Below are 25,111 nucleotides of genomic sequence, written 5' to 3'. Positions count from 1 at the left end.
TCTATGCAGTTTTGTGGCTTGAGAGCTCATGTATTTTCCACACTGAATAAAAATCTCATTGTATTAATGTACCAGAATTTATTTATCTGTTCACCTGTTGAAGGACATCTTGGTTGCTTCCCAGTTTTAGGAAATATGAATAAAGCTGATATAAACATTCGTATGCAGGTTTTTGCATATATGTAAGTTTTCAGCTTATTTGGATAGACACCAAGGAGCATAATTGCTGGATTGCATCATGAGAGTAAGGTTAGTTTTCTAAGAAACTATCAAATTGTCTTTTTGCATTTCCGCAAGCAAAGAATGAGAGTTTCTGTTGCTCTACATCCTCCCCAGCATTTTGTATTGTCAGTGCTTTGCATTTTAGCTGTTCTAATAGGTGTGTATTGGTATCTCATTGTTTTAATCTAATTATATGTTATGTTGAACATCTTTTCATATGTTTATTTCCATCTGTATATCTTATAAGCCCAACTTATAATTTTTTTCTTTCATGGACTGTGTCTTTGGTGTTTTATTTAAAATGTCATTGCCAAACACAAGGACACCTAAATCTTCTATGTTATTTCCCAGGAGTTTTATAGTTTCATGTTTTACATTTAGATCTATGATCCACTTTGAGTTAATTTTCTTGTGGAGGATGTAAAGTCTATTTTTGAGGGTTTTTTGTTGTCTTTTTTATTTTTGTTTATGGACGTCCGGTTGTTTTGACACCCATTTGTTCAAAAGTCTATCCTTTCTCCAGTGAATTGTTATTTCTCCTTCGTCAAAGATCAGCTGATTCTATTTTTGTGAGTGCATTTCTGAGTTCTGTTTTCTCTTTCATTGATTTATTTGTCTATTCTTTCATTAATGTCATACTGTCTTGATTATTGTATTTTTACAGTAAGTTGTGAAGTTCAGTAGTGTCAGTTTGCCATTTAATTCTTCTTTTCCAATGCTGTGTTGGCTCTTCTGGGTCTTTTGCTTTTTCTTATAAACTTTAGAATTAGTTTGTCAATAGCCACAAGATAACTTGCTAGAATTTTTTTGGAATTGTGTCAAATCTGTAGCTCAATTTAGGAAGAATTGGCAGCTTGACAGTACTGAGTCATTCTATCAATGAATATGGAGTATTTCTCAATTTATTTAGTTTCTGTTTATTTCTTTATGTGGTTTCCTTCCAACAGATCTTATACATAATTTTAAAATATGTACCTAAGTGTTTATGTTTTTGGTGACAATATAAGTGATCATTGTGTTTTTAATCTTGTTCATTCAAATTTTTCATTACTGATATATGAGAGCAATTGACTTTTGCATACTAACTTTGTGCTCTGAAACCTTGTCATATTCTCTGATTAGTTCCAGGAAGTTTTTGGAATTTTCTACATAAATAAGTATGTCATCTTTGAACAAATACAGTTTAATTTTTTCTCCCAACTTATATACCATTTATTTCCTTTTCTTATATTGTTGCATTCGCTAAAACTTTCAGTATAATGTTGATGAAGTGGTATGAGAGCAAACATCCTTGTCGTGTTTCTGACCCCAGCAAGAGCTCTTTTAATTTTGCACCATTAAATAGAATGTTAGCTGTAGGATTTTTGTAAAAATTATTTATCAAGTTTAAGAATTTTCTGTCTATTCCTAGTTTGCTGAGAGTTTTCAACCATGGGTGCTAGATTACCTCAAACGCTTTTACCATTACTATTCATAAGGTCATGTGTTTTTTCCTTCTTTAGCCTGTTGATGTTATAGATTACTTAAACACTTTTCAAATGTTGAAGCAGACTTGCATATCTGGAATAAATTCCACTTGGTCATATATAATTCTTTTTATGTATTGTTGAATTTGATTTTTTATATTTTAGATGTTTATTAATCTTTTTAAAAAATCTCCACACTAACTGTGTTGTAATCTTTGCGATGGATATATACACAGAAAGAAAATTGAGGTCCAAGACTCTCAAAAAGGGTTTGGTTGGAGTAAAATAAAAGCCAATGCCCTCTCAACACACCGGAAACTGTTCTTTTTGTTGTGCTTACCAGAGTGACAGCATGCCTCCCCTGTGGATAAAGAAGTCCAGGAGCCCTCGAGTCCTTTCTCTTGAAAATGATATTATAAAAGGAGGACACAAGTTTGTGTTTAAAAATATAAACCGTATTATATTTAATAGATATTTATTGAGTGTCTCTTTTCTACTGGGACCTGGAAGAACAAAGAAGACTGTGTGGAGATCGAACTGTGTTGTAATGCATCCACATAGACAGATTAAATACAACGATAGAGGGCTCAGAACTCTGGGTGCATGGCAGAAAGACTGGCAAACTCGACCTGAGAAAATGAAAGAAGACTTCACAGAAACACTGGCATTTGTGATGGATTCAAAAACTGATAAAATTTGCCATGAAAGAAGAATTAAAAAGGCATTTCAAACATAAAAAAAAGCATAAGAATACCATGGAGTGTGAAAGTTAATGTGGATTCTTGAATGGAGAAAGTGGGATAATGAGGCAGTGAGCCTTGGCTACAAAGTCACACTGAGGCTTGGTAGCAAAGGCACTTGTGGTACCCTCTAAGGAATTTAAATTTATATGCTTCCAGTGATAAGGATTTAAATATCCTAAAGCCAAACTTTTTTTCCTGCCATTGTATCAATTTGCAAAATTTTGCTAACAGAATATGTGAAAATCTGACTTACAGTACAAAGTAATTATTGCCATGTTGTAAAAACAATCAGAAACCACCAGTCATATACAGTTGTTATCTGCATTATCCTATCTCCAGAGACAGTATATTCTTTTGTTCCATTTTTTATAGTATTTTTGTGCATGTATCAAGGGCATAATTTCTATATCCTGTGTGCTATTATTACTAATTCTCATGCTTACAATCGTACTTAAAGGATTTTATGTCATCTAATTTGGCATCCGATAGCATGCCTTGTTGCTGAGACATTTTTGCAACATATCAGCAAAACTTTAAATATTATCAGTCCGCTTAGTAAATTTAAATAATATTTTAAGATATTTTCATTTTATAATCTAAATTGGACTTTCCTGTTGATTGATTGTGCTTGCAATCGGAAGACAGCTTGTTCTTCAGCATTGGGGGCGATGTGGAAATGTCTCGAGCATGGAAAACATGTCTTATAAGTGAGAAGTGCACAATATTAAAGATAGAAGGTCCTTTAGAGATGGCTTAATGCAATAGTATTTGCTTATTTAAAAAAAGGCAATGCAAGCAAATAAGTAGCCCAGTCACAGAACTAATTATTGATAGAGCTAAACTAAGCCCGAAGTGTTATTTCCAGATAGCTCTGTGCTCTATTGTTCAAGCAGGTATTTTATAATCGCCACTGGCTATCATCAATTACTTCTTCCTTGAAGGCCAAAGTTGTAAGTGCTAACTCCAAGTTAAGAATTTTTGACGATGGAATGTAATGTAAAGGCTTGAAATGAGGATGTAGATGTTTTGTTTGGGAAAGAATTTTTCCCTTTCTTTCTGTGTAAAAATCAAGTGAAGTAAAACTCAGATTTTCAGGTCATAATGACGAAAAACTTTTTTTTTTTTTTTTTTTAAGACGGAGTTTCGCTCTGTCGCCCAGGCTGGAGTGCAGTGGCACGATCTCGGCTCACTGCAAGCTCTGCCTCCTGGGTTCATGCCATTCTCCCGCCTTAGCCTCCCAATTAGCTGGGACTTCAGGTGCCTGCCACCACGCCCAGCTAATTTTTTGTATTTTTAGTAGAGACGGACTTTCACCGTGTTAGCCAGGATGGTCTCGATTTCCTGACCTCGTGATCTGCCCAACTCGGCCTCCCAAAGTGCTGGGATTACAGGCGTGAGCCACTGCGCCCAGCCAAAAAACTTTTTAACTACTATTTTGCCATTCCAAGATCTGAGTTAAATTTTGATTTTTAAAGCATTGCTTCACAACTAGCTTGTACTGTATCATCGGTCTATAAAAATTGGGGTAATAATAGTCATTAAGATGCAGGTAAATGTTGTGTAAAATATTGATAAAACGTTCATTTTCATTACTAAAATTACTTGACCTGAAATATGTGACTTAATTTACAATGAGAATACAATAACAATGCGTTTTTACACAGGGCCGATGGTTTCAGATTATGTCTGCAATTTAATTTTAGAGTATGAAACTTAAACTTCATTAATTTGTTCCAGGATCTGCAACAGCAATTGATGGTAAGGAACTTTATCTAAGATAGTGTATACCAATCCATTTTTCTTTTCATAAATAGGCCTTTAGTGGACAGTCAATCCATGAATAAAAGAAAAAAGTAAATAAAAAGGAAACAAAATTTCTCAGGAAACAATCTTTGCTCTGACCACTCAACTTTGTAATGTAGCAGCTTGTAATATACTTTCTATTAAAAATTCTTAAGGGAAAAAGAGATACAACCCACTGCGGCTTCAGCATAATAGTAAGAGTGAAAGTAAATATTAATAGATAAAAAACGAAAACAGCAGCTCAATAATCTTAAACTCAAAAAGTGTTTTCTTGCTGTATCGTATGGTGAACATTATAATGCATTTCTAATTTATTTTATATAATCTTGTCTAGAATGTCAAAGGGACACATAAAGTTGATTATTCCCTCACAAACATCGTTGACACACATTGCCCATTTTGGGGGGCTGAAATTCTCTTTAGTGTTGAATGGCTATCCTACCAATGTCTGAATCACATGACTCAAATGTTGCATGGCAGCAAGTAGACCTCTATAAGAAATTAATGTAACAATACAAACTTCCATTGAATATGTATTATTCTGCTGTGATAAGTAGGATTTAGATCTGTCTCTTATTAAAGGAATAAGGTGAGTGGGAGGAAAGAGTTAAGACAGGAGGGACTAGGCCGGGCGCAGTGGCTCACGCCTGTAATCCCAGCACTTTGGGAGGCCAAGGTGGGTGGATCACGAGGTCAGGAGATCGAGACCATCCTGGCTAACATGGTGAAAGCCCGTCTCTACTAAAGATACAAAAAATTAGCCAGGAAGGTGGTGGGAACCTGTAGTCCCAGCTAACTTGGGAGGCTGAGGCAGGAGAATGGCGTGAACCTGGGAGGTGGAGCTTGCAGTGAGCCAAGATAGTGCCACTGCACTCCAGCTGCCTGGGCGATAGAGTGAGACTCTGTCTCAAAAAAAAAAAAAAAAAAAAAAAAAAAAAAAAAAAAAAAAGGACTAGAAAGTAATTTCCCATTAATGAGATAAAATAATTATAAGAATAAATTGTTTTCATAATATTAAGTAAAATAAGAGTAAGAAGAAGTAAAATGTATTATGTGAGTAAGTGAGACAGTGGAGTGGAGAACTGAGTTGCTAATGGTTCTCTTGAAAATATATAAACTACATGAACATGGAGAGTATGCTCATTTTCATGCATTGCCTTCGGATAGACCATCTTCTCTCCAAAGCCCATGTCATACCCCTCATACCCATTCCCCAGCGCCTAGCCAGTTGTGGGCGCTCAATAAATATTAAACAAACAAAGCACAAAGTATTTTCAAAAAGTTTAGAATTCACAGGAATCTATAATATTGTTATTATAATTTAACATTTATTGAGGGTCAACAGCATGACTTAGTCAACATGTGCAAATAAGTTATTTTATAATACATATTAAGCAAATAATTAAATACAATTGTGTTAACTAAATCTTGTTTTACTTCATTGATTTTAAATGAAAAATTGTTTCCCTCTTTTGTTATAACTTTGATACACCAAGAAATATGAACATTCATTATATTCAAATGGATAAAATTTTCTCAGGGAAATCATGACTCTTAGATATTATTAACATTCACTTGAAAGTACGGAATAAACCTACAATCAGTACACATCACAGATTTTAAAAGGACCAGAGCATACACAAAGAAGAGAAGAATCTGATAAGGTGGATGAGGACAGTGACAGATTTACAAAACTTGCAATAGCACTTGGGTTTTGCCTGGTGTTGTGACAATGTAAAACACTATTACAATTACATAGGGAACCATTGTTTACAGAATAGCATCAAAAGCAAAGAAAGAAACTCTTCAAGTGGACACAAATTAGCCTATTTATGAATTTTGAAACATTCCTTAATTTAAGGCAAAGTTGAATCTTTTATTATAGTGAAGTGAACTCTGATACATTTATGATCAACAGGCTCCAACTTTACACTTAATAAAATGTTTACTAATTATGTTAAAATTTATTCTTGATGGTTAGTAGACAATCAAATTTTATTTAATTTCCCAAAAATATTTTTTTGTCCTGTTTCTACTTAATTGACTTTCGAAGTGACTTTTAATTGTTAAGAGAATTGAATACTACGCTATTGTGTAATAAAACTTTCAACTTAATTTTGAGATACTGGAATATCCATAAGTATCTAAGTCCAGAGATTCAATATGCACAATTATACTTAGATCACAAAGTGTACTTAAACTCCATTAAGAGTTACAAAAATCATATAATTTTTCTAAATAAAGTGTACATGTTCAAACAAATAAATAAAAATAAATCTTTAAGGAGGATTTAACCGTATTTCAATGAATTATAAACTAGTAATAGATTATTTATACTTCTGAAGATAACTAAAAACTACATAAGAAAGCAAAGTATACAAGTCTTAAAGCATTATGCACAACTATTAGAATAATATGAGAAAATTTATAGAATGTCATTATCACTTCTCATACTACACAAAATATCTATTTTTCATATCAGTTATTAGTAATATACTATCATAAAAATATGCAAAATATCCAAATATATTATTTCCTATGATTATGGTTGAAAATTATGAGGCCATTGTCATACAATATTTAAAATTGAAATGATTTACTAAGTCAATATAAAAATAGCCATTGAAAGAACCTCATCTTTTTCACACAATCCAAGAGCCTAAGCTTTGATAAGATAAAAAAGAAGATTTTAGTAGACAAAATTATAAAATCATCTGAAGGAGTAAGATCATATCTCTATGAACCATTTCCAGTCTCTTGTCCACTAGAGGAGACATTATAGAATTAATGAAACTGACACCAATGTGATGATAAGAAGAAAGAAACAATCTATTTTCAAATCAGTTGTCTGTTTGGTACTATTATTAGCGTGGGTGTTTCATATTCTAGTCAATTTTCTTTTGATATACTGTGGCTATGAAAACAACCTATGAATTTCATGAGTAATCAGCACTTTTATACTAGAGCGGGAAAGCTATAAACTCAATGAAATCAAAGTAGTTTGGTAATTTATGTCATCTGTGTTGAAATTGATTTTATAAGAAAAGAAAAAATGCCTAAGTATGTGTTACATGCTTATCTAGAAGTTTAAAAATGTTCATATCCTTTCACATATGTTTTCATGTTTGACCTGTACAACATCTTGTCAGATAGGCAGGTCAGGGATAATTATCTTTATTTTTTAAAGCATAAATTTAGACTCAGAAACGTGTGTGACTGAACACACTGAAATTAGGATCCAGTGTTTCCACTTTATGTTTCAGAAACTAAAATTCCACTCTTCTTCAGAAAGAAACCGACAGAAACATCTACTGAATTGTAAAATTTCAGAGTCCCCAGAAGCCAAAATAAATTGGAAAACATTTTCCATGCAATTATAATGGGATTTTATTTTGAAAAGCCCAAGGAAATAAATTCTTAACCAATCTTTTTACTTAACTGAATTCTTAACTTTAGTTTATTTATTTGGCATGTGAGGGATTGAAGGATTTTCTTGATATATTTATGTCAAAAGTTCTTAACTTCTGATATTAGAATTTCATAAATTTAATTGCATCTCAGATTTGAAGGAGAAATCATTTAGACTTTGTTCTTGACAAAATTATTGCAAGTTCTAATTTAATTTATTATAATAAATATAGTATTATTATATAAAAGCAAAGACATGAGGGAACAACAATTAAAATTATTAGCACACTTGAGCTCTAAGCGAAACCACATCACTTTAAATGTTTTAAGTTTAGTGTACTATAGCATTTTTTCTCAAGCAGAGTCTGGAGTGATCTACTTATGATATAGCTACATAAATACAAAGAAAATTCATTAACTATTTTATATCATTATAGTTTATAACACTGAAATTTCAGACTTCTTGGGAGAATGAATAGTTGAAGGCATAATATGTCATATAATATACTCCACTTACTTTTGCTGTTGTTTTCTTCATTTTAACTTTTACATATTATTTTTTCAAGCAATAGAAATAGTTGTTGCATATATAGGATTGGGCTATCTTTATTTTTCAAATTATGATCAGTAAGGTGGTGTTAAAACCACAAATCAAATAGGAATATGTCTACCAGTTGCCCTGGATCATTGTCTTATTCCCAACAATCTTCAGCATGTCTCCTGATGTAATTAAGCAGTTTGTAGAGTTTTCCTGTTCAGAACTGATATTCAAAGTTTAGTTACACAAAAGAAAGACCAACCCAGATTGCTGTCTCACATTCTCCCTGGCACAGAAATACATGCAAGGACAGTGATAAAGAGCAACAGACTTAAAAGTTATTGTCTTCCGCCTGTCTGAATCCAGTGCTTTCCTCCGCATGCTGTTGTCTTTCTAAAGAAGATAATGTCAACCTCCTTCATTTTTTTTTACCTTGCTCCACTGTCTTGGTTGTTTTCTCTTCCTTCTTTCCAGGTACAGCTGCAAAACAAAGATAAGGTTTAAAGAAGATTTCCAGACAGAAATACTGCTTCTGCTCAAAAAAAAAAAAAAAAAAAATTAAATTAAAATTTTTTAAAAAAAGCATTTTGGAGTTATTTTAATACGAAATTTTTCTTTTACACAAGTTATTTTGAAGCTTCTTAAACATTTCTCATTTCCCTAATAATGCAATTGAAACCAGATTTTATATCTAAAGAATTAGAGAAAAAAGTGACAATCCTTTGCATTCTTCTGCCTACATTTCTACAATTGTATCTGATTTATTCCTTTACACTCCGCTTTGATAAACAAGCTCTACATAGAATTCCACTTGACAGGACTATGATTAATCTACTTACATTCCAGGTTATTGCTGGAGTCACTTAGTGTCTTGTAAATGTCAACTAGATGCTCCTTTAAATTCACACTTAACATGGTTTAATCAGCTGAAAGAATAGTGTAGTCATGCTTTAGATTCATTTAAATATTAAATGAAACTATCCCAAATCATCAGTAACCCAAAAAGGATTATCTGGGTGCTGTAGCCTTTCTCTAAGATGTTTTGCTCTCAGTGAAGTATTCACTGTTTACCTATTTACAGTAGTTGACAGTCGAAGAGTAGAACAGTACAAATTATTCACTCAGAATTGGTGCACCCCATTGAAAGAACTAATTCAAGAAAATATTCAGAGTTCATTAGCAACCATTAGATGAAAGATTGCTGAGGAACTGATTACTGCTATTGCACCCAAGTATCATCCCACATAGAACTGCAAGAGGAAAAAACACAACTTTAAAATGAAGAAATGTGTCTGTAGCCAACTTAACCCATCGATGAAACTTAGAAACATTCATTCATATCAGGACATCCAGACATCTTGTGCTTCCTGATGAGGTGCCTTGTGGCATATACAGTATCATCTCTAAAGTATTATTTCCAAAGTATCCAACTGAAATTTAGCTAAGCCAGATTTAGCTTTCAGTTTAATCAAATACAGGATGTACAGAACATGTTAAACCATATTGTGAAGAAATAATCAGACCAATTCAAAATGTCTATAAGGTAACTGTCCTGATCTTTCAAAAAAGTCAATGTAATTAAGAAGGAAAGAAGGAAGGAGGGAGAGAGGGAGAGAGGGAGAAAATGAGGTGAATTTCACTTTTAATTATATCTGTTGAAACAAAAAGATATCCAAAAAATTGAATATGCACTGGTTAGAAAAAATAACTTATATTTCCAGGAAAGTAACCTATTATTTTACCCAGTTATGACCCAAAAATAGAGCAAACCATATGACTGTGAAGTAAGGAAAATGTTAAACTAAAAAGCAAATAGATATGTATGAACCTCTCAAATCACACCTGTAGAGAAATCTTATATAACACAAGGTATTATAGGGTAAATGCCAATGAATGCTACGTTCTTTATTTTCCTGTTTTTGTTAGATTATAGTCAGTATTAGGGTTAGGACAGTGGAAAGGGTTAAGCAAGTTGGCCTTTAATGCTGAAATAAAGGCACAAGTACCAAGATACTCCTGAGATGACTTTCCAGAACAGATTTATTACCAGAAAACAACTATGCAGTTTAGCCTGGAATTATCAAATTCCCTTGAAGGGCAACCACAATTCTGGTTATTCCAATGGATTATATGTCCTAGAAGAAGGAGCAATGAATGTTTTAGAGTGTATAGTCCAGTTTTACCACTGAATTGCTGCAAAAATGAGTGCACATTATTTTACCTTGAGCCTTACTCTTTATGTTAAAAACACAGATCGTGCTACGAGGGCTGTTTTAAGGTCTAAGTGAAAACAATTTAAGAAAATCAGCCCAGTGGCGGCCATATAACACAGTAAATAGAAGCTGTTATTATTTTATGTACTTCTGCCTAAAACACAATCATCTCACTTTTACAAGCTAACACCTATTTATTCATCCAATCTTATTTTAGGGCTAAAATACATTTTCTTTAAAAGGCAAATTAAATTTGAAAAATAAAGAAAATTTCTACAAAAATAACATTAACATTGTTCATAGATGAGTTAGACATAGGTAAGGAGTAAAGTGCAATGTAGAAATAAATATCTGAAGAAATAGCCTGGAATTCACCCTAGAGAAACAAAAAGATGGAAAATATACAAGAAGTTAACAGACCTAGAGAAGATATAATTCATCTTAACATACATGCAATTGAACTTATAAAATAAAAGATTAGAGAATGTGAGGAAGAAGTGATATTTGAAGAGATAATGGCTAAAACTTCTCCAGAATTTCAGACACTAGCAATAGGATTCTGGAAGCACAAGAAATCTAAGTAGGGAAAGGATGTGCTAATTTCATTCATATCTTTCCCTTACACTGTAACAATAAAATAAAATAAAATAAAATAATTTTCTTTTAAATTGCACAAGTCCTAATATTGTCTCTTAGAAAAATATCATCTTTCTATGTAGTAGTATCACATGTTGGCTTTAATTTCAGTCTTTCCTGATACTTAATAATGCCACCTGCTTCTCATATACTTATTGGCATTTAGAAAACTTCTTCTGTGGAGTGCCTCTTTAGATTATTGCCTAATTTCTTAATGTTTTTTAAATTGATTTGTATGCATTTGTAATATTCTAAATGAGTCTTTTTAAAGATATATATATATATACACACACATATGTATACATATACTGTAAATGTCTTCTTCCACTTACATTTTTTCATTCTGGCTTACATTAACAGGAGTTTTAATGGTAATTAAATTCAATTTATCAGTCTTTCCTTTGTCACTCATGCTTTTTGTATTCTATTTAAAAAGATTTGCCTCCACCATGGTTATATTTTAAATTTTCCACATTTTTTCCTGGTAGCATTATAATTTTTAATCATTTAAATTTAGAAACCCAATCCACTGAATTATTATTGTGTATGACATTGTGAGATAAAAGTTTACTTTTTTCCTTACTGATACCACTCAGTCTTAATTACTACTGTAGGTTTAAGATAATTCTTAATATCTATTACTACAAACCTTCCAGTTTGATCTTGTTCAGGATTGTCTTGGCTATTCTTAGACATTTGCTTTTTCATATGAAAATCGAGCCAGCTTATCAATTTAAATAAAACAATAGCAACCACAAGAAATCTGCTAGAATTTTGACTGGGATTATGATGAATCCATAGATCAATCTGAGAATCGATATCTTTACAAAATCAAGTCTTCTGATTGGTGAAAATAAAATATCCTTCCATTGAGTTTTGTATTCCTTAATTTCACAAATGTGTTAAAATGTAAGAGATCTTCAAGAATGTTATATATAATTTGTTACATTTATCTCGAGGTATTTTATGGATTTGATGCTATCATATTAGAACAGCATCGTAGTCATCTTTCACTTTATTTTCCAAAGTTTTGCTCTTGATTTCTAAAGCAAAGTTATGTTTCATTTGACAGTTTATGCAGAAAACTTGCTAGTTACTCAGTTGTAGCAATTTTCCTCTATAGATTGTTTTGAATTTTTTAAGGGGATAATCATATCATTTGTGAATAATGCGTTTTACTTCTTACTTCTCTATTTGCATACTTATGACATCTTTTTCTCATCTTACTGCACTGGATGGAAAACCCACTATGGTGTGTGATAGAAGTGGTGATCGCAAACATCCTTATTTTGTTTTGATTAGCAGACGGAAAACCTTTAATTTTTTCCATTAGGTATGATGCTTGCTAATGGTTTTTGCAGATGTTTTATCAGGTTAAGTAAGTTTCTACTCTGGTGATGAATTATATCAAATGCATCTACTATGATGAATATAATTTCCTTTTACTCTGGCTAATTACATCAATTTGTATGTATTTTAATTTTTTTGAGCTTGCATTTCTGAGATTAAGCCAAGCTGACTGCATTTTGTCTTTCATACGTACTAGCAGACTTAATCACTAATATTTTGTTTAGACCTATGCCTCTAGGTTCACAAGAAATATATATATATTTATATATATATATTTATATATATTTTATATATATTTTTATATATATATATATATATATATATATAGCTCTAATTAAGTTTTGGTATTAAAGTCATTCTCACCCCATATAATGAGAGAATATTACCTCTTTTTCTATCCTCTGGAAAATTTGATGTAAGATTGGTGCTAATTTTTTCTTAAATATTTGAAATAAATCACCAGTGAAACCATCTAGCTAAAATTGAGGGAGGGAAACAGAATTACAATTATAAATTTAAAATTTTAATTTTATTAAAATGTTTTAGTTTATTAGAAAATCTTTTTATTTGCTTATTATCTATAGAATCTATAATGATGATCTTTTTTATTTCTGATATTGATATTTTATACCTTCTCTTTTTTTCTTAATATATTTTCATAAGCATTCACAATTTTTATTGTATTTTATTGATAATATTTTGACTTTTCCTGTTGTACTATTTGATTTCTAAATTAATAGCTTCTGCTCTTTCATTTATTTCTCTTCCTTCTACTTTCTTTGGGTTTAATTTTATGAATTAAAAAATATTGACTTCTTAGCTATCTGTTATTCATCCTTTTTCCTTTTCTGATGAATGTTTCTAAAAGCATATAAATTTTATCACACATTTGTTCATTAGATCTCCAAAATTCCACTTTTTTTCTTTGACTTATAGCATACTTAGAAACGTATTACTTACATTTACCATAGCACCTAGCATTGTTCCTAACATAATTAATTAATATAGATTTGTTTTGTGGTTGGATGTATCACTTGACAAAAGATATGTCTTGATAATAAATATTTTCATTTGAGAGAGAAAAGAGATCAGTTTCAATGTTAGTGGTTTTCCTGGAAAAGGAGATTTTAAGTGTAGCCAGTGATACATGAGGAAAGGCAAAGGAGTGGGAAAGACTTAGATGTTCCTAGAGGAAGTGTAGTTGGAGCAGAGGATTTCCAGAGAGGAGATAAGGGATAGTCTAAAACTAGAGAATAGGACCAAATGCAGAAACCTTTGAAAGCCAAATTAGAGCTACACTTTACAATGTACGCTATAAGAGGCTAGTAAGATGTGTGGTGCCTGAGTCTATTCTATGAATGTTCTGTCTCAAATCAACATGGAAATAAAACATTGACCATTTGTAACTATAAAAGAGCCACATAGGTAGGTATTCCTATTCATAATTCTTTTATTCAGAATAATCATTATAAGTGTGTTTAGGAAATATGTGTTTTTTAGTTATTTTAATTGAATCCCCTGAAGAGTAAATGTCTCTCAGAAAACAACTGTAATGTGACTTACCTATAAAGACCAAATTTTCTTTCCAATGATAGGTTCATAATTCCTGGCACACATATTAAATAGAGGAGGCTAGTCCTTTAAAGCACTATGTTTTTTGTTGCTCACAAAAGATCACTGGAAATGCTGATTATCTCTACAGAGAAGATGACATTTCACATAAAATGTTTATCCTTTCATTTCTGGTTCCAATGTAAAATTCATCAATTCTAATTCTATGAAGAGCAAACATTAGAAATAAATAGCTCATCTAAGTAAGTGAATTTTTGAACTGCCTGGAGTCAAAAGAAGACCGTCATCAATTTCTCTTTCTATACCACAAGATATCTGGAATATCCTTTAGTGCTGAGTGAAGAAATTCTCTTTTTTCTACATTTGTAGAAGTTTACTTAGAAAAAATAGATTCGAATTTCACACTTCAGAAATCAAAACTAATGAAAAGGAAACAAAGCAGTTAACACACTTGGAACGTAATGCCCAGATTAGGGCTATTCTTGAGCTAAATTGGGAGCTGGGACATTGGTTTTATTTAGTTTCAGGCATTTATTTCACTATTCTTCCCTACAATTTTCCTTCAGCACACAAATCTCCAATAGAGTTGACATCCCTCCTTTTTTTTGCTATATCACCCATGGAGGCTCTTATGTATGCCCTTTATTAGCAGTATTAGCAGGTACTTTTTTTTTTTTTTAATAGAGTTTTGCTCTTGTTGCCCAGGCTGGAGTGCAATGGCACAATCTTGGCTCACTGCAACCTCCGCTTCCTGGGTTCAAGCGATTCTCCTACCTCAGTGTCCCAAGTAGCTAGGATTACAGGTGCCTGCCACCACGCCCAGCTAATTTTTTGTATTTACTTATTTTATTATTATTATTATTATTATTATTATTATTACTATCATTATTTTGGTAGAGACAGGGTTTCACCATGTTGGTCAGGCTGGTCTTGAACTCCTGACCTCAGGTGATCCACCTGCCTTGGCCTCCCAAAGCACTGGGATTACAGGCGTGAGCCACCGTGCCCACCCTAGTAGGTACTTTTAAAGGAGAAGTGAGACTTGTCTGGAGGAGAAGTATGCTAGAATAGTGGTGAGGAAGTGAGAAGTGGTAAGAAAATATTGTGCAGTGGTTTGAAGTGTCTCTCATATGACACATATTACTTCCGAGAGGTAGACCTACAGCTGTAGCATGATGAACTATTATTTCCCAAGATATAAGAAACTGCCAGAAATATAAGAACTGTCCAGGATCTATTCAGATTTTACAGGTACTGCCTGGAGCGGTCATTGACTGAAACATTGGAAAAAATCACTAATTATGAAAGAAAAAATATTGCATCAATTTGGTCTCCAGATACATATTATAGTGGAAAGAGGAAAGAGAGGTTTCTCATCAATTCTCAGGTGATGTTAACTACTTAACCTGTTCACAAGGCTATCACTTCCTGCTGCAATCTTCCTACAGTCTTCTAACATACTCGGAATTATGAACATAGCATTATGGGATTGTTGTAGCATAGAAAACAAGGCATGTCTAAAGATGAAGTTGGAAAGGATATAGGAGCCAGTTCTTGAGGCATGCTATATGCCATTTTAACAAGCTTGGATTTTAGTTTATGGAAAACTGGGGAACAGAGTATTAAATTTTAAGCGGTTTATTCAGTTTTGTGGTTTGACTGAATTATTGTGGCTATTGGGATGTTCTACTACATGAATATTAGTGGAATAAAAATAAAAACATGAGGGCAGCATGAGGTTATTTCAGTTGTTCTGGCAGAAGACACTGAAGGCTTGAATTAGTATGGTAGTAATGGCTACAAATAAGAGAAAATATGCTCAAGAAACAGAAACAGTAAGTTGGAAAGAGAAGATGAGGAGTTTAGATTAAGAAAGGTTGAATGTGAAGGGGCATTTTTTTTTTCTTTTTCTTTTTTTTTTTTTTTTTTTTTTTTTTTTGAGATGGAGTCTCGCTCTGTCTCCCAGGCTGGTGTGCAGCGGTGTGATCTCGGCTCACTGCAAGCTCCACCTCCTGGGTTCACGCCATTCTCCTGCCTCAGCCTCCCAAGTAGCTGGGACTACAGGCGCCCGTCACCACACCTGGCTAATTTTTTTTGTATTTTTAGTAGAGACGGGGTTTCACCGTGTTAGCCAGGATGGTCTCTATCTCCTGACCTCGTGATCCGCCCGCCTCAGCCTCCCAAGGTGCTGGGATTACAGGCATAAGCCACTGCGCCTGGCCGTGAAGGGGAATTTTTTTTTTTTTAAGTGTTAGTTTTATTTTAAGTTCCGGGATAGAAGTGCAGGAAGTGCAGGTTTGTTACATATGTAAACGTGTGCCATGGTGGTTTGCTGCACCTATCAACCTATCACCTAGGTATTAAGCCCAGCATGCATTAACTATTGGGAAGGTGATTTGAAGGTATTTATTGGGCAGTTGAACATACGAGCCTGAAATTCACATAAAACTGTGAGATGGGGACACAGGATTGAAAAAACTTCGTGATATAGGGCAGAGTTTCAACTTTGAAAGCAGATATATCTCAAAAGAAAATGGTACAGAATGAGAAGTTCAGAGGATTAATAATGAATTATGAGGAACACCAACAAGTACCAGGCAACAAATGAAAGAAAAAACACAAAGAAGCCGGAAATAAAGGCCAACTATATGGAGAGAACCAGCAGACTATACTGTCATGGTAACCTAACAACAGAGAAGTTTGGAGAAGAGACAAAGTAATAAATGCAATGAGAAATCTAGTAACATGAGGATGGAAGGGTTCTGTTGGCTTAGCAATGATGATGTCATCAGCACTGGCTGGAGCTTCAGTGGCATGGCAGGGGCAGGAGCTTAGTCTTTGTAGAAGGCCAGAGGCAGCACTAGGACTCCAGCATTCAGAAAGCTGGCTAACATGGGAAGGAGATAAAATGGTAGAGAGACAGAGAGAGAGACACAGAGAGAGAGAAAGATGTAAATCAAGGAAATGAAATAATTTTGAATCAGGGAAAAAACATTTCCAAGATGAGGAACAATGCCAGTAACAAGAAAGAGGAGGATGCCAGAAAATGGGATGGATAACTGATTTGGAAGGAAAAACTGGAGAAACTGGTCTTGAAGGGAAGGAGAAACACTACCTCTGAGACTAAAAGAGAGATGGATATGTGCCACATTTTCTTTATCCAGTCTATCATTGATGGGCATTTGGTTTGGTTCCAAGTCTTTGCTATTGTGAATAGTGCCACAATAAACATATGTGTGCATGTGTCTTTATAGTAGAATGGTTTATAATCCTTTAGGTATATATACCCAGTAATGGGATTGCTGGGTCAAATGGTATTTCTCATTCTAGATCCTTGAGGAATTGCCACACTGTCTTCCACAATGGTTGAACACCATGGAATACTATGCAGCCATAAAAAAAGATGAGTTCATGTCCTTTGTAGAGACATGGATGAAGGTGGAAACCATCATTCTCAGCAAACTAACACAGGAACAGAAAACCAAACACCTCATGTTGTCACTCATAAGTGGGAGTTTAACAGTGAGAACATATGGACACAGGGAGGGGAACACCACACGCCAGGGCCTGTTGGTGGGTGGGGGACAAAGGGAGGGATAGCGTTAGGAGAAACACCTAATGTAGATGACGGGTTGATGGGTTCAGCAAACCACCATGGCACATGTACACCCACGTAATAAAACTGCACGTTCTGTACATGTGCCCCAGAACTTAAAGTATAATAGAAAAAAGAGAGAGAGAGATGGATATAGGTTAAATAAAAACACCAGCTACTATCCTATTTTTTATTCCCAGCCAACAATCTTCATCATCATTTCTCATATACTTCACTCCCTCTTTCCTCATTCAATTTGTCACTCTTTTAGTTTTTTGAGTGTCACTCCCCTGAGAATTCTGTATTGAAAATTATTAATATATTATGTACCTGACAAATCCCATGACCACCACTTTTCTATTGAAAGCTTTTTTTTTCTGCAGTTACTGAAGTTATTTTAGTCTGCTTTTATATTTCTCCTTGTTCTTTCCCCAAACAAATGCGAATATAAGTGTTGCCTTATCTCACTGCGACAAGCTCAATTACCTCCACGCAAAGGGCACCCATGTGTCCATCTCCAGCTTATCGTTGTCTGGAGCTCTAGTTTTACTTCCAGAACTACCTATGTGATGCTACCTTCATGTGCTACTAGCACTTTGACTTAAATTTATCTAAAATTAATCTTGCCTTTCCTCTTCAAATTCTTTCGCTTTTCTTTTTCATTGTTATTAAGAATATTAACAATATTCTTCTAGCAGCCAGTCTGAAGAAGGCTATTGTCATTATTTTTATTTTCTTCCCTCCCAAAGCTTATCATCAGTTATGAAATTCCACTGCATCTACTTCTTTATTAGTGCTAACGAAATTTCTCTCCCTTCCAATCTCATAACTAATGCCCTAGTCCAGGTCCTAACACAGGTCACTACATTGTTGAGAATCTTCCTAATCTGCCTATTTCAAAATTTTCCTTTATGAGTTACTCTTCCTAAAGCATACGTTTGAGTGTTATTTATATACTTACAATTTTTCACCACCCCCCTAATTGCCCATGGAATCAAGTCCAATTTTAAAATAAGGCCCTTTTACTGCATTCTTAGCCCAGGTTATATTAATTCCTACAATGGTCTTGAGATTACTGCTGTTCCTCATATGCATACTACAAATTTGTATCACGTTGCCTTGCTCTGAAATCTATGCCCAGGATATTTTTTTTCTAACTTATTTACATAGCAAAACCCCATCTCTTATTTAAGGCTTAACTCTAAAGTCATCTTATGCCCTAAACATTGTCTTTTCCCCAGGTAAAATTAATTTTTAAACTTTGGGTAGAACTTTATCTGTATTTGTATCTCTAGCCTGATGGCTTTCAACCTTGAAATATGGTAATACAAGAAACTTTCATTGATGGTAAAACTTCAGGCCAACTTAGTGACTTAATAAAGATTCTCATATTTTTAGTATTTTAAATAACTCAAGAACAATATTAACATTTATAATTTTTCTTGATTTTTCATATAATATATAACCCATAAATATATGGTGAGTAAATATGAAAATGATTAGAAAACTGCAAGGTGAAAATCAAAATAAATTAGCAAACTGATATTATATTAATGATTAAATACTATATATCTCCAAATAAAATATGACGTAAAAGTAGGGTTGAGATAAGGCAATTTATGCTACGTATAAATAGACACATTACAGTTAACACCTTAAAATATTATTCTTCATCTTCAAGAACTTTAAAACAATTACAAAATTAGTAATTACCACTTAACATTGCACACAGTTCCTAGTTTAAGCCTCGATTTAGAACAATTTTTTAATACCTTAAAAACCAAAAAAATTACTTTCTTCTTCTACTTACATGTGAAAGGCTAGAGGTGGACAAGTTGTAAAGTATGCTAAGTATTGTGGAATTTGGGGCTTGGGTAGTAAATACGTGATGAGAACAATATTTTTTTTCACGCACGGCTGATTGTCAGTGAGAGGTAGGAGATGAACAAGTTACTTGACAAATGAGAAAAGTCTCCTTTGATTTTTGTTTGTAATTTGTCAAATTGGTAAAACCCTTCATGAGTTTTAAAACAGTTATGTCACTTTGAAAAGAACACTTACTTCTGTTCATTCTGTAGTTGAAAATAAACTCAGTATGTAGAATTATATTTAAATTGAGAATTGGGGTATAATATCTATAATCAACTATAAGCAAAGTAGTTGATGTCAACAATGTATGTGAATAGATAGATAATTTATTTCCTTTCACTTCCCTCCAAGCCTGACAAGCAAGTCTACTTAACCCCAACCAAAATGTTTGGCCATACTCTTTCAGTGAGCACTTTTGGTTGAGGACTCTTGGTGAGCTCACTAATTGATGGTTCAATTTCAATTCTGTCTCTCTGCTAACTCCAATTTGTCCTGATTGAAGCCCATACTATGTGAGCTTGTATTTCTACCCTAAATACTGTTCAATCAAGCCTAGCCTGAAGTTGCCTCCTTATTTTGTGTTTGACCTAGAGGTTTCTCTGTACATAGTGAACCCAAATGGAGGTAGAAACAGGCTGTAATCTACTCTTGTGCTAATCACCAAGTTTTGGCCAACCAAAGAGGACCAGTTGTTCAAACTGTGTCCAAAAAGAGCAAACGTCAAGCTGTAACCAATCTAGCTGTTTCTGTATCTCACTTTCTTTTTCTGTATGTTATGTTCCTTGTTTTGTGCAGAAATCCTTCCACCATGGGGCTATGCTGAAGTTTCTCTGAGACTACTCTAGCTCAGGAAGCTGCCCAATTCATGAATCATTTTTTGCTCAATTAAGCACTGTTAAATATAATTTGGCCAAGGGTTTTCTTCTAACAATATCCAGGCTCCCAGTGACACAGAGTGCAGAGTCTACGGATCAGCTACTAGGAGTTCAATCTTCGCTTCTTAACTGTGTCTCCAGACTGTCTTCCACAACATGGATTCACTAAGGCTCTGAATATAAAATCTAATTCCAGCTGGACATGGTGGCTCACTCCTGTAATTCCAACACTTTGAGAGGCTGAGGTGAGCAGATCACAATGTTAAGAGATTGAGACCACCCTGGCCAATATGGTGAAACTCTGTCTCTACTAAAAATACAAATATTAGCTGGGCGTGATGGTGCGTGCCTGTGATCCCAGCTACTCAGGAGGCTGGGGCAGGAGAATTGCTTGAACCTGGGAGGCAGAGGTTGCAGTGAGCCACTGCACTCCAGCCTGGTGACAGAGCAAGACTCTGTCTCAAAAAATTAAAAAAATACTAATAATAAAATAAAAATAAAATCTTACTCCAAAAGAAATCTATCTTCTGCTGTTTGGACATTTGTTGCTTTTAGCCTTGTCTAAATTTTGAACATAAGTTGGCCACACTTCTGTTCTTCTTTCAACATAAATCAGTGTTGTTGCCTTAAGTCCACTTACTGGGCCCATGAACTCTGCATCTATGTCTAGGTTAGTGATTTTCTCTGACTCTATATTAAGACTCAGTTTTTTCTTGTTACTACAGTTACTCTTTTTGAAGCAAACAAGTTTAACCCACATTTCACTTAATACCAATGAGCAATGTCGATTCCAGAATATGACACCATATAATAAGAACCGCTGATAAATAAATTACTCTGCCATTTACAGTACAAATGATGTCAATGAAAGATGTATCATGATCACCTAGTTAAAAATTGACATCACAAATATTAGATTATAAGAAAAAGAGATGACTAGGAAACAGATTTTATCCCTATCTACTGTGAATTCAGAGCAATAGAGTTGTATTTGAAAGAGAGCATCTATTAATATCAGTAACTTAATTGCTTCTAATTATTACTTTCAAATACAGTTCATATTTTTCTTAAAGAATTCACTATCTAATCTTTGTTGCTTTCTCATAGAGATATATGTATATATAAAATAATCAATAAATTAATTTATATAATAACATTAATTTATATTGTATTTATTAAGAAACATAAATTTATATTAGATATTGAGTTACATTCCTATATTCATTTATATTCATATGTATACATTGTTTGGGATTGAGTATGTGAATATGTGTCATATATATTTTATAGTTCCCTACAATCCTGTTATATGTTTTCTTTATAAAGCATGTGAAATAAAATAGTCTTTTAGGAGAACCTGTGACGTGGTTTTAATGGGGTATGTGTGTAAGGGTATGTGTGTAGGTTTGTGTGTGTGTATGCATAAGTGTATTTTGAGGATAGGCTTATTAAATTGTCTCTTGCTATACTTCCAAAGACATTGGCTACATTACTGATTTCATTTCAGACTTCCCAATGTATTTCTTAAAGCAAAATGTTTCCAAGTCACCATCTCACATAATACATTTCATATTTTTATACCATTCTTGAACAAAGTGAATTTTGTTCATGTGAGTACTTTCAGTTAAAGTTTCATTTATTCGATTCCTAATCTCTTAAGGCAGTATGTTGCACTCGAATGCTCTCCAGATGATGGGGATCCTATGGAGTTTAAACAGTTACATTTCTATAATTTTTCAAAATTAACTTGCAATTTGACTAGCATAACTAGCTTTAATTTATGGTCCTAAAGGAATCACACGTTTTTGCTTTAGAACAGTAACGATAAAATCTTGTGCAAAATAGGTTTGTTTCTATATCAACAAACTAGTAAAATCAACAAATAGAGCTCTTCTCTAAGCACAAAACAATACATTGTTAGAAACCTTAGCAGAAATAAGTTAGAGTCATGACATCTTTATCTTTAAGCTGCATTTACCTTTTTTACTTGAAACAGCACCAACCTCCTCTTTGACTCGTTCAGTTTCTGCAAGTTCAGATATTAAAGGAATGAGAAGTGGATATTAGTGATGCGAAATTCATATTTTATACTATTGAGAATAAAACTAAACAAAAGATAAAATGTATGTTGCACACGAGAGCAAAACAAGCTGTAGAGAAAGCCAAAATACAAAGTGCTTATTTGTTTTTTCAGTTAATAAACTTCCTTAAATAGCAATAAAGAAATTCTCTTCCAAGGTGCAACATTATTATCTTAAAAATGTAGGTAGTGACCATAAAAGAAAGTGTCCTATTCCATAGAGTTTAGATCAATGGTGCTCAAAATTAAGGCCACATTCAATACAATGGGACACTAATTTATTAGTCTACCTTTTTTTTTTTTTTTTTTTAAATGGAGATTCACTCTTGTTGCCCAGGCTGGAGTGCAGTGGCACGACTTCGACTCATTGAAACCTCTCCCTCCCAGGTTCAAGCAATTCCCCTGCCCTAGCCTCCCCAGTAGCTGGGACTACAACCGCCAGCCACCATGCCTGGCTAATTTTTGTATTTTTAGTAGAGACGGGGTTTCACCATGTTGGCCAGGCTGGTCTCAAACTCCTGACCTCAGGTGATCTACCTGCCTCGGCCTCCCAAAGTGCTGGGATTACAGGCGTGAGCCACCACTCCTGGCCATAGTCTACAAATTTTAAGTTACATATGAATTATAGGGAAGAGCATTTGAAAGGGCTTCTTTGTTTGTTTAGCTTTTAATTATGATTGAGTCTGCTTTTAATTAAAAGTTGTTTAATACCGATTGCAAGCAAACAATATTTGACCTCAATGAATTAGTTTTACATTGTAAAATATTAGCTGTAATATTATAGAAAATTTCGTTTGAATATTTCTTCAAGAGAGACAAAGAGAATAAAAATAAGAAAAAATGGTCTTTTGGTTTCTCTAAATACTAAGAGTGGAAGATATGAGAGCTGCCCTGAAGTCATAATCTGAAATGTTGGTGCTAGGACAGAATATTGGACCACAAATCAAAACTAGTTAAAGTCAAAGTTTTCTCTAGTCCACAGCAAAATAATAATAATAATAATAATAATAATAATAATAAGCTCGTGAATTTTCACGAAGTCTAATTTACTCATTTTATAAACTTTTGATTAGTTGAGGTTATTTCCCTTGGTCATATATATTCTAATTTTTATTCTTATTGGCATTTATATGTATCAGACTTCACCCATATATGCTCAGCACTGACTCTGTGAGAACAACCAAATCAAACAAGGGGAGCCTTTACACCCCTCATCCTCTCTGTGCAACAAAACCCTGGCTTTTGAGAGACATCAGACATCAGAAGGAGATCTTCATGTCACTTTCAGGTTTTAATTCCACAATGATAGATGCCCCAAGAGTCACAATTTAAACCCAGGCAAGAAGTGACATAAATAACCTCTTCTTCAAGATATCTCAATACCCTGATCTTCAAGACTGAACAGACCCCCGGCTGTTTTATACCTTCCAGGTAAAGACTTTAGATCAATGGTTCTTAAACTTAAGCATGCATCAGGTTCACGCTGGAGGGCTATTGAAACAGATGCTGAGCGCAAAAGGTCTGATTCAATATGTCGGAGGCACGTTCTGAGAACATGCATTTCTAACCAGTTCCCAGGGGATGCTTAGGCTCCTGATTTGGACCACACTTTGGAAACTGATTACCAAATTTCCCCTGTGAATCTGTCAAGACTAATCCTACTGTGAGTCCCCTCATTACTTACCTCAGTTACTACCATGAGTTTCAGCCTTCTAGCAGAAAACAGAGTCCATATGACTTTGTATTTCTCTTAGAAGCTGACCTACCTCCAAAGCCCTTCCTCTGTGTCCTCTGTCCATCAGCAGCACTCACTCCTGTATCTTCAGCCTCTTCTCAGAATGTTCACTTTACTTTCTTCCTTTAACCAAATCCTAGCTCACTAAGGCCACTGTATCCCCTCCTAACGGTAGTCTTCTAAAATGGGGAATGCTTTTCCATCCTCCACATACCAAGGTGTATAGAAGTAATGCCTATTTATATCCTCTTTGTTTCTCATTATTCTTCATAGATTATCTCCTTGCTTCCTCCAAACCCTAGTTCTTTTGAGGTACATGTTATCAGGTTGCACCAGTCTCTACTTCTCTTCATTGTTGTCATCAACCAGTCTTGTGGCCTATCCTGACATTCAATGATTATTTTTGCACATAGTTACCATCTTCTCTACTATTACTATGAATATTATTAAGAATCATTCTTAACCCTGTCTGCACCTTAGAATAAATTGGGGAGTTTTTCTAAGCCTATGATTTTCAGATATCTAGGGTGGGCAACAGAGCTTTGAGATTCTAAGTTAATGAGTCTGGTGTGACCCCTGAGTATATTTTTAAGATTTCCAAGATACTCTAACATTTTGCGAGGGTTGGGAGTCACTGTTATACATAATTCATACAACTATAGGATCTCTGACCTCCTTGGCCTCCTCAATTCAGAAAACTAGAAACCCCACTTCTCTGGTAATTTCCAACTATATTAGTACTCTCAGAATTTTCTTTTACTGCCAGAACTTTGATTTTAAAAATTCTGTTCTTAGGAACCATTTTTTTCTTTTTTCTTGAGCTCACTTACTCAAGAACTCCCATTATACAGTATCTGATCCCATTAATACTTCCATTCCTTGTTCTTGCCACTTTCTTATTTTTCAAGATTTTCCTCATATCTTTACTTTACTTCTTATCAAGCTTATGCATAAATGAGCCATAGTTAAATCGCTCACATATTTTCTGTTGTTGTATTCATCTGCT

The 25,111-nt window shown here is 33.9% G+C and overlaps 1 protein-coding gene across 20 annotated transcripts in view; it reads right to left on the bottom strand.

The window, feature by feature from the left end:
- TRDN (triadin) overlaps positions 1-25,111 on the bottom strand; it is a 407,680-nt gene that overhangs the window by 128,415 nt on the left and 254,154 nt on the right. For all 20 annotated transcript variants that reach the window (XM_050788685.1, XM_050788686.1, XM_050788691.1 and 17 more), the window contains 2 exons: positions 22,269-22,316; positions 8,613-8,660 (listed from right to left, as the gene is read on the bottom strand). In XM_050788685.1, coding sequence (XP_050644642.1) covers positions 8,613-8,660; positions 22,269-22,316 — 96 coding nt within the window. The remainder of the gene's footprint in view (positions 1-8,612; positions 8,661-22,268; positions 22,317-25,111) is intronic.

This window comes from Macaca thibetana, chromosome 4 (genome assembly GCF_024542745.1).
Source record: "Macaca thibetana thibetana isolate TM-01 chromosome 4, ASM2454274v1, whole genome shotgun sequence".
Taxonomy (NCBI): Eukaryota; Metazoa; Chordata; class Mammalia; order Primates; family Cercopithecidae; genus Macaca; species Macaca thibetana.
Note: the sequence above shows the minus strand (reverse complement) of the source record. Positions and strands in the feature narration are given on the sequence as shown.